Source organism: Perca flavescens, chromosome 5, assembly GCF_004354835.1.
Source record: "Perca flavescens isolate YP-PL-M2 chromosome 5, PFLA_1.0, whole genome shotgun sequence".
Taxonomy (NCBI): domain Eukaryota; kingdom Metazoa; phylum Chordata; class Actinopteri; order Perciformes; family Percidae; genus Perca; species Perca flavescens.
The window spans coordinates 32,388,526-32,398,931 of record NC_041335.1 but is presented as its reverse complement, the minus strand read 5'-3'; the positions used below and the strand labels follow the sequence as shown (position 1 = coordinate 32,398,931).

Sequence of the window (10,406 nt, the reverse complement as noted above, 5' to 3'; positions counted from 1 at the left end):
GCGAACTGAACCCTCCGCGAAAAAAGTCAAACGAGTTTTAATCGACAGTAATCCTATTGTTATATAACAACCAGTTATGTTATACCCGTGTGTGTGTATTTCTTGTATTATAATGCTGCAGCTGGTAAAGGTAAAGCTATTTTTAATTATTTTATATACTGCCAGGTTTAATTTGAATGTAAATCTGCAAATTAACTAAAGTTATCAAATAAATGTAATTAAGTAAAAAGTACAATATTTGTGTGGAGTAAGTGTAAATAAGCTAACATTGGAAATACTTCAAGAAAAAGTACCTCTAAATTATACTTAAGTACCTGAGTAAATGTATTCAGTTACATTCCACCACTGGTAATCCTAGTCAACTGTTATATAACACCGTTTACAAATCCCATCCCGTTTAACTGTTTTCTGCAGTAATTCTACATACATGTAAGAACGTATTACATTCTCAAGGTCACAAATTTACTTTAATGTCTTAATCTCTTAATAAAGGTCTGTTGGGGGGTGGGAAGAAATAATCACCGGTCAGATTCAAACCCATGACCTCTGCGTCAAGGCATAAACCTTAAAGTATGTGTGCCTGCTCTACTGACTGAGCCAACCGGGCCACAAGCCAAAACATTTTAAGACTAAGTAGTAGTCTTTTGCAATTAATTGAGTTGAATTTCTATAGGTCTATTTATGTAATGTCCATGGGATTCGCTAATACTGTGAAACAACTTGGCAGGTATAGTATACTGTAAATCTATAGTGCAACTCTTAAAACCTCATTTTATGAATCATAGGATCTCACCATTAAGTATCAGTTCACCAGAACTAAGGCCGGGGAAATTTTGTTTTAGCTCCACAGTCTTCTCTATTCATGCAGATAGTGGCAGCATTGGACAAATCACAGCTCTTATACTGTATCTACTTGATTCTGTACAATAGGAAAAGACTCAAGACGGTCAAGAATTTGCATTTTTATTTGCATCAAAATGGTCCATTAAAACAAGACTAAAACTCCTTTACAAAAGAATTGAATCCTAATACCTGGATTGAATTCTGATTCATTCAGAGGCCCTTCAAGCATTGATTAAAGTGCATTATGTCGCTAATCCTTTTCAAAGCCCTTGTTTATCCGAGTAAAGATGGGATAAGGAAAAACAAAACAAAACTGCTTTTGTGAATTAAACATCTGCCCTTAACCTGAGGTTAACATTAAGACATTTATACCTTTAAAGGCAAAACCATCTACACACATAATCTGAACAAAATTATTTTTAAGTCTCAAACATCATCTACAGTGACTTAAGGAGTACAAACTCCAACCTTGTTCAAAACATTTCAGACAACTATATTTAGTGTTTCATAGCCACATGTTAAGGCTGTTGCCTGGTGTTTGTTTCCCACCCTGAAAACACTCACTGCATTTCAACAGTTATCAAATCGCACATTTGGCTCTGCAGACAGGAAGCATGCAGCATTGCAAGTTCTCTCCCTCTCTCCTAGACAATAAAAACAATAAATATAGGACGGATGGAAATAAATACTCCATTGTCTGTCACAAAATCTTGTCATACAATCATTCATTCATCTGGGACAGGGGTGGAGAGAGAGCAAACTCACATGTGCAAAATCCTCTCATTTTAGGGACACAATCATTTCTTACTATAGGCATAACTGTTAAATAATACAACTTCTCAAAAGAGCTTAATAAATGCTATATCTTCCATGTTAATAGTGCTCTGAATAGGAGTCGTTTTCAGTAGAGTTGTGTAACACTAATGCTGGTGATGCATTGAACTGACCGACCAAAGCTTAGTGTCATACAAAAAACAGAAAAAAAAAAAAAAAAAAGGTTGCTCAGCCACCAAAACTCAAAAATGGTAGAAAGAGCAAAAACCATTTGGTCCTCGATTAACAAATCACCCACATCCGTACAATGTTTTGTTTCAGCTCTTAACACAAACTTATTTAAAAAACAAACATAAATAGCAGCAGTCACAATCCTGACATCCTGAGCTCACAGAGTCCATAACCTCCACCTTGGCCTTTCCGACGTTCCAAGTGGCCTTTCTCGTCTTTCGTCAGCTGACATTCACAGAATGAGATCGTCCCACAAACCCCCAGCGGGGCCAAAAGGTCCACTTGTCACATTCAAGCTTAGAAGTAACATGACAATCCGAGGGCTGGTTTCAGCGCGATTTCACTCCCAGCTGTGTCTTCATGTGCTCATACACCACATAGCTAATGCTGACGGCGGGGATGACTTTGAGGAAGTTGGGGGCCAGGCCTCTGTAGAGCCCCGTCGGGCCCTCTGTCTGCAAGATCTGCTTGAAGAGACCAGACATTGTCACCTGCTGGTTGCCCCCTGTCGCAGCTGTAAAGAAAACAAATAAAAACAGGTTACACTTAAGATGATGGGAGAAATATTACTGTGACTACAGAATTAGGAGCTTCCTTGTTTGTCCCTCTTTTTCCACGTCAAAAATTCTCTGGACTCAATCAATCAAGTATTTGCCAGTTCATTTACAGTCAATTGATTAATCATTACAGCTCTGGCCCAAGTTCTTTTTTGTTTAAGCAAATGCCAAACAAGATACTTTTGAGTTCAAAAACGCTATAATTGACAAAAGGAGCAGTATCAGTGGAGCAGAGGCCTCACCTTGTGCTTGCATGCGGGTGCGGACCAGCGCCAGAGGATAACTGGCGAGCTGACCGCAGGTGCTGGACACTGTGCCGCAGGCCAGCAGGACCACCACGCCTGGGTTGGTGTCGTTGGTGCCGTACTGCTGCAGGTAGCGGTTCTTTAGTGTCTGAGGAGGGAAAACCATGAGATGAGAAAAAGAGCAAATTCTTTAAACCTACACTTGTGTATATGGCTTTTGTTGCCGTATTATTTCATTCAGATTGTGTTATGCATCTCAGTTGGGTGCAGTTTTATATTGGCATTGACACTTTATTGTGCAAAGTTAAAAAGGCAAGAAAAACTGTAAATGTGCAGCTGAAAAGATTAACATCTTGATCTTGCTCTGATTAAAAGTGGTGTCACAATAATAAAAAGGGAATGTGTTTAGTTAATTAGTAAGAAGATGAATTAGGTTAAGAGGCTAAAGAATGCAAGATGAATAAACCCACTGAGATTTAGTGCATGTGTGTGTGAGTGTGTGTGTTATTGCTCACCTCATACACTGCCAGGTCGATGCCTGCATAGGGGATGATGCCCAACATGTTGGGGACGTAGCCTTTATAAAACGCTGCAAGTCCTTCCTTCCTGAAAATCTGCTTTGCACAGTTTAAGATACCCGAGTACTGCCCGGTCTTCCTCAGAGCAAGACGGGTTTTCAGGACCTGGGACAGATACAATAAAGAAAATGTCAAATGTTTAGTTGCCAGCTCCTAAATAAAGCTTTCTGGATGCTTTTAAAAAAAATTTTTTTTAGAGCAGATGTAATTAAACTGATAATCACCTCCATGGGGTAGATGGTGCTCTGGGCGATCACTCCGGCCAGAGACCCGGCAACAAATCGCTCCACAATGCTCAGAGTCTCCTTTTCGCTGCAGATTAGTTGTTTGATCTAGAGAAACCAATCGAGAAAAATAAAATACATCAATACATGAACACCAAGTGTCAGGAATTATACAGTCGAGTTACAGCAAGCGTCACTTGTCATACCTGCTCATACGCCATGAACTTGAGGGCCGACTCGGGGGCAATTTTGAGGATGTTGACACCGTTTCCTCGCCACAGCGACTTCACACCACCCTCTTTGATCATCTGCATCATCCCGCTCATGATGCACATGTTGTTGGTTCGAGAGCCATAAACCTGAGATGGAAGAAGTTGACAATTAGATACAATCATCATACTATTTGGAGACCTGACTTTGTTTTAATAGCTTGTGGAGGCACATGGGTGCCATGTAGGCCCAGATGTGCCTTTGGACCCTAAACCAGGCCAACAAGGTTTGTTTAATAAGTCGTTGAGAAAATGACCTAATCGATAGGGGCTCAAAGTCGACTTTCCACCCGACAACTGACACACATCAGTTCCACTGACACAGATCTGACTCTGCGCAGTTAAGACCTTTATCCTATTTATGACGGTGAAGTTTACGCAGTTGAAGGGGAGACGACCCAGTCATTGGTCGGCGGAGTGGCCTGGCTTTAACAGTCGTCAGTGCCTGGACTCTGGCCCCCCCCACTCTTACAGAGTGTACCGTCTGTTAAACATTAACTTGTTTCTGGCCCTTGGGAAATCTAGTTCCTTCTGGATTGTGCCACCTGCGGTTACGAAACTAGGTTAATTGCGGCCTCAGGGAGAACCTCATTTACATTTTGTTTTAATTCAAAATTTGATTTTTAGGGCCTAAATCTTACAAATTCAGCAGGTTTTTAGAAAGATTTACATTATGTCTGGGTGGCTAAGAAAAATGGCTGAAAAACTAGTTCATATCACCCCACATGCGGATGATAATTCTCTACTGTAAGATAAGTTTCCACAACTTCAATCGACCCACTGCCATGTTCCCAAAGACACACACTTTCCCTGATTGCAGCGCCTTACCTGCATCATGACTTTGAGTCGATCCAGGGGAGCGGTGAAGGTCCTTGAAACAGCTCCAGCTCCTCCACCTGCGACCAAGTGCCTCCACAACATCCCAGTCTGCTTCTCCTCTACAGTGAACTCATCAGGCACCATAAGGTTCTCACCTACATCGAAGATCTGCCAAGAATAGAGAGACATGAGGAATTAGTAGTTGGAATGATGGCCTGTAAGACTAATTTCCCTTAAAGAACATTTGTAACTTCCCTGGCCAAAGACATCACACTAGAAGGGTCCAATGTCATGAGATGTTTTAGTAGTATAACTTATTTATTTTTGCTATTGGTTTGTCTTCACCGCCAACAGCTGTCATTTAGAGTTCCTCTTCTTAACCAAACAGCCAGTAAAAATCTTCACAGGTGGCACTAAAAACCTGCTGCTCTGCAGGTGTACTGTTCTGAAAAGTTCTCTTGTGGGCAGCACATGAATCACACTCATGCCACAGTAACTAACCACTGTGGCCGTCATTGAGCACCAGATTTGTTTGTACAGACACCCCAGCAGGTGGAGGTCATGATTCAACTGATTTCAGTGGATAAGCACAGACACACTGTACTGCTTTGAAATCTGAGCCACACTGTTAATGAGGCTCCAGTAAGGCACAGGGCAAAGTCCATAAGGAGACAAAATGATCTAGGTCAGGAACAGCATGAGGATATGAACTCCATCTGTAAACCTGCAGCATTGGATCTCTGGTCCCCTTTTAACAGGAGTCTCAAATTTAAAAAAAAGGTTTCATCAGTAATTTGGCTGCGTTCTGCTTGGCCTCCCAGGAGGGGTAACTCCAGATCTATTCTTAGCCCCGTCAGTGTCACCTCATTAGAAGGAACAGCCATGACATAACTTTTACAGCACCCCAGATCACATCTACCTCCTGCAGGAGCACTGCTAGATCATTTCAGTCTTCACTTGCTGACTGACTGTTGCTCTCTTTTACATAAGAGCTAGACATATGGATAAACCCTTCCGACATAATCCTCCCAGAATGGGACCAACTGCGTTCATAGCTTAATAGGGGCTTAATTGCTGACGCACAACATTGAGCCCTTCAGGGAATTTGCTCTTTCCCAGACAGGAAGAAGGTGAAACACCCTATGCACTTTGATTAGTTCCAGCTTGAGTGAAACCATTTTTGAAGGCCCTGATACCGTTATCGGATCTAAGGCTGGATGAAAATAGGACTTTGGAAGATTTATGCAACACTAACTTCTGATACAAAACAGGGGAATTTTTTTGTTCTTTCCACATTATTTTTTCTTCAAATGAAGACAAAAATAATTCAACTTCCCTGTGAAGGTTCCGGTAGTGAATTGTTACAGCTCAGCTGTCTACACGAGTTCCCTTTTGGGCAGAGACTTGTGGTTTCAGTGCAGACTGTTGAACTAACCGTGGAGTGTTTCCAGTAGAGGATGATCTCAGGAATGTTCTCAGTCTTCTCCACCAAGGGGAAGTTGCTCCAGTCTTCACTGCTGATGGTTATCATTCCATTCTTATCCATGCTTTAAAAAGAGAGAAAAATGTAAGAAAAAGGTAAGACATTGAGCCCCTCAAACAATCCAGGATTGCAGTGGATGAAATGGACAAATTAAATTACCTCTTAAGGGCTTTCTCTGCATGCTGTGTGGAAATATGCACACCAAGGTCCTTAAGAGACTGCATGAACTCATTAGGATCAACATGGCCTTAAAAAGGAAACAAAGAAAAGGTGTAAGAAAAAGTTGTCTCACACTGTAGGTGAGCTACTGACAAAGTGAAAGATGAAACCAAGCTTCATCAGCAACATCTAGGTAACAGCCTCATACCTGCATTCTTCTTATTGAGACTTTTCACCACAAGCTTCAGATCTTTCTCATAGTCCTGCAGATAGTGAACAAACTCCTCAAAGTCCAGCTGTCCATCTGCATTATTTTCTTCCCCTTTTAAGGTTTTCTGCAGGGGAAAAAAAAAAATATATATACACAGGCAGTGAGACATGGTACTTTGTTTTGAGTAAGATACAAAAGGACAGTAGTTTGAATAATTTGAGTTGTTGGGGGACTAAGAATTCCACTTAAATCGATGCAAAAGATGCAAACTACATTTGGTAGTACATCGTTTCTACACAAAGCTTTGGGGAGAAACCACAGAAGCAGATGACATGGTGCCGTGGTGTGCAGAGAGTCACTTGCACAAACTCATTAAAATAATTCACTTGCACTTATGTAACTGGTACAGCTAGTTCTGAATGCACTCTGATGTCCTGTCTGACTGCCAATCCTGCAATTCTGGCTGAATGTGACTGGAGGTTTAAACTGTGTCCTTGCTTGTGTTTTATGACCCCACCAGACAGCATTATGACCCCATTTGCTAACCCGAAATGCTCTTGGTGTTCTTAAATTACTGGGATGACGTCAGATACTCCCAGACCAGGGGAGGGAGGGTTAGTCAAACTCTGGTCTCATCTGTGACCTGAACTGCAGGCTGATCTGCCAACCGCTTAAATCCAGTCTAAGCTCACACGTCCTGAGCTAAAACAAGACGAGGACACAGGCAGTCCTCCAGCCTACCGACAGTGTAAACCTGAGCCCGCTGCCCATAGGGCAGGCACACTGTAATGATACCCTGCAGAACATTCTGCTCTCCCCTGCAGCTCACATTAAACTACCTGCACAAGTTCACCGATGTGACTTCCAGCACGGCCAAAGGGGAATTGTATGTCGACTCTTAATTCTATTGCTATTCCTGTACTAAGAGACAAGGTTTGGTTAGTGTTTGCATGCCCTTTTCCTTAATGTCTGAAATACCAGAGAAAAAGCCAAGTGGCAGTTGACTTTGCTGGAGACCCAAGATGCTATTGTCATACCAAAGTAGTTCATATTTAAAGAACTTTTTTTTGCACGTGCAATCATGTCACTCACGAAGAAAACTATGACCCCCTTAACTTCTGACCGGTCAGCATGAGCATGAGTCACAGCGCAGTGCAACCTTTTAGCACAAAACTCGAGGAACAGTTCAACAGTTTGAATTTCATGTGTAAGTAATAAGTAAATTAGAGCTGTGTGAATTTCTGTGGATTGAGGGTTTCCCAGTATTTATAAAGTACCTCGACCTGCATTATAACGAAAAAGGACTTGGAATTCTTACTTTTTACAAACTCGAAGCTTTAAAGTACAGACATTGATTAACATTAAATAAGACTCATTTGAGCATAACGTTACAGTTGCATATGGCAGCATATACTGACTTCACCTACTTTTCAAATTCACCAGCAATAGCATAGCATAGCATAGCATAAATTCCTTTTTAGGGTGGATAGTCCCTGAATGAATTACGGTCTGTAGCCCGCGCTAGGTTTCAGTAGCGACTTTTCTGGAAGCCGGGTAGCTTCGCGGCCTAGTCGTAAGGTCTTTCGCTACCCCATGTTAAATCTTTCCGGCGCCCGGAAAGAAAGGATTTAGTGACGGTCAAAGTAAGGAGATTTAAACAAGCAGGTGGTTGTAATTGTTGACATAGCTATAAAGCGATAAGTAGGTAAGGTAAGTGTTTCTCCCGCTCACCTTTCGCCACCTTTGGTAGGTTGAAAACTCCTGCGACGGTAGGAACACGCTCAGTTTGTTAAAGAGAGACTTCAGTTCCGACGGCAGTCCGTTAGATTCAAAATATTCCACTTCAACCGGGTCTGAGTTGGACACGGGGACGTAAAGGCACAGGCCGAGCATGTTTGGCTTCGGAAAAGTTAAAAGAAACTACAATAAATAAATAAATAGCCCCAGCGATGTCTCTATTCCACGGGGTAAGAGAAGAATGAAACGCCGGTAAGGAAACGCCGGCTTCTAAAGTATGAACCCGTCTTGAAGGGTACGCCCCTTCCCGGAATAGCTTTACGACATTGGCTGTACCGCCGGCATCCTAACGTCATTTTACTACTGACCAATCGCTGAGGCCTCCCATTGATGGGCTCGGCTCGATGGCGCCTTCATCTTGCGTAAAGTAACGGAGAATGGCCAGCCAATCCTGTTCCCCCTTTTAGCCAGCAAGGATTGACCAATCCCGTTTTTTGTTTAATTTAAACTGTGGCAGAAGGATTGACTGTAAAATTAGTTATTACTTAATTAATTATTAGTCTTAGTCTTTATTAGTCTTTGGGCAGAAGTGGACATAAGGGGCTCCTGGGGGTATATGAGCCATGAACTCCTAAAACTATTGATAAAAATGAAATATAAATATTATAAGCTTATATGTTTTATTTATAAATAAATTAATTAATTAATTAAATTGCTTTGGAAATATTACTTTCATACAAAGTTTGAGAAAATTAATATTTCTTGTGTTTTTTAGAGCCAGAAAATGTGTCAGTATTAACTATCAAGCAACTTTAACTCTATTATCCCCAAAAAACAGGCCAACAGAAGACCACCAACATTAAAATGCTTTATGCTCAGTTTGAGACAGTCACGTCAAAACAGACTCATCTAAATATGTATCAGTTAGAAAAACAAACTCACAATATATTAAAAATAATAAGTAAAAAAAATAAAAACAAAGTAAAACATGAATAATCGATAAACAAGTTTTGATTTTGACAAAAAGTGAGTAAGTTCCACAGTCCACTTTAGTTCCCTCAATTTATTTCTGCTACTTTAGTCTCAATTAAACAGAAGCTTTTGGAAAGCTAAAACAGTCCTGATCTGTCTCTCTGCAACCAGTTTCTTTGCTGATGTTACCACAGATAATAATATTGCATAATTTATTGCCCACTGAGTGTGAAGTAGTACATTTAGGCCTGACCTCTCTGTTAAAGGCTGGAGGGAGGGATGAAGGCTGAAATAAACTTCGACAACAAGGATAAGCGCCAAAAGGTGCTGAAGGAACGCCAAGTGCTACTGCAGAACCTCTCACACACAAACACACACACACACACACACACACACACACACACACACACACACATACACACTTCAAAGTTCTGTAACTTCATGCTATTGATGGAGATTAGCTATTTTTTCTCTGCTCCAAAGTTCCAAAGAAGGCATGTTTTCATGCTGCATGCAGCAAAAAGTGATATTTTAGACAATATTGTACTTTGGCCCGTGTACTTCTGTTTCATAAGACAGTTGTTGTTTTCCCAGTTTAGTGTTGAAGAACTCGACTGGCCTGCACAGAGCCCTCACCCCGAACTCCACCCGTAAACACAGCTCTGTCACACAAATCTGTTTTCATCTTTTGGACTTTTCCTTAATTTTTGCTTTAAAAAAAAAGAAAATTGGATAGTTTTACCTCTTACATCCTCAAACAGTTATTTAAATTAAAGTAAGCCATTTGAGAAGTTTAGAGGTGAAATGTCTCCAACAATTAACTAACTAACTACTTCCAGTGGTCTTATGTGTATTTAACTATTTTATGCAGTCTATATAGTATTCAACTATATTTTCAAAGATCTATGTTTGCAGTCATTTCAGCAGCTTACAAACTCAACAGGCCATTAACACAGAATGCAGATAAAGTCCAGTGTGAACCAAAACATGTTGATGTTGAATCGTTTGCGTCACTCAGCTGAAGGTACATGATAAATGCTGCGATAGAGACACACTTTAACCTGTGGGATCACACAAACAGTCCAACTGCAGCAGGATTGATACAGGGGAGAGGTGAGGGGGCGTAGTCTTATCAATGGGAAATCTCAGCGTGGTACGACCCAATGATCTGGTTGTTGTTTGACTCAGGAAAGGTGCAGTTTCACAGTTGGATGATGGTGTTTTTGTGGTTGTCGGGACAAGTAGAATAGGACGTTCCTTATCACCAAAGGTTCACTTTGTCTTTGAATGGCAACATTTACAAA

At 41.0% G+C, this 10,406-nt stretch overlaps 1 protein-coding gene across 1 annotated transcript; it reads right to left on the bottom strand.

Moving 5' to 3' along the window:
• Nucleotides 1–947: 947 nt before the first annotated feature.
• slc25a25a (solute carrier family 25 member 25a) lies at nt 948–8,393 on the bottom strand. Its single transcript, XM_028578037.1, has 10 exons — nt 8,125–8,393; nt 6,391–6,517; nt 6,183–6,270; nt 5,976–6,087; nt 4,550–4,708; nt 3,659–3,811; nt 3,453–3,560; nt 3,166–3,333; nt 2,648–2,798; nt 948–2,362 (listed from the first exon to the last, which is right to left on the bottom strand). Exons 1-10 carry the CDS (start codon nt 8,284–8,286, stop codon nt 2,178–2,180), a joined length of 1,413 nt encoding a protein of 470 aa, XP_028433838.1. The 5' UTR covers nt 8,287–8,393; the 3' UTR covers nt 948–2,177.
• Between the last annotated feature and the right edge of the window lie 2,013 nt (nt 8,394–10,406).

What these genes read in the sequence shown, in the direction of transcription:
- slc25a25a (XM_028578037.1), bottom strand. Translation starts at nt 8,286, where the DNA reads ATGCTCGGCCTGTGCCTTTACGTCCCCGTGTCCAACTCAGACCCGGTT. An exon ending in GCAGAGAAAGCCCTTAAGAG is followed by an intron (nt 6,088 to 6,182) that starts GTAATTTAATTT and finishes CTCTTTTTAAAG; the next exon opens with CATGGATAAGAATGGAATGA. An exon ending in CACCCGCATGCAAGCACAAG is followed by an intron (nt 2,363 to 2,647) that starts GTGAGGCCTCTG and finishes TTTTCTTTACAG; the next exon opens with CTGCGACAGGGGGCAACCAG.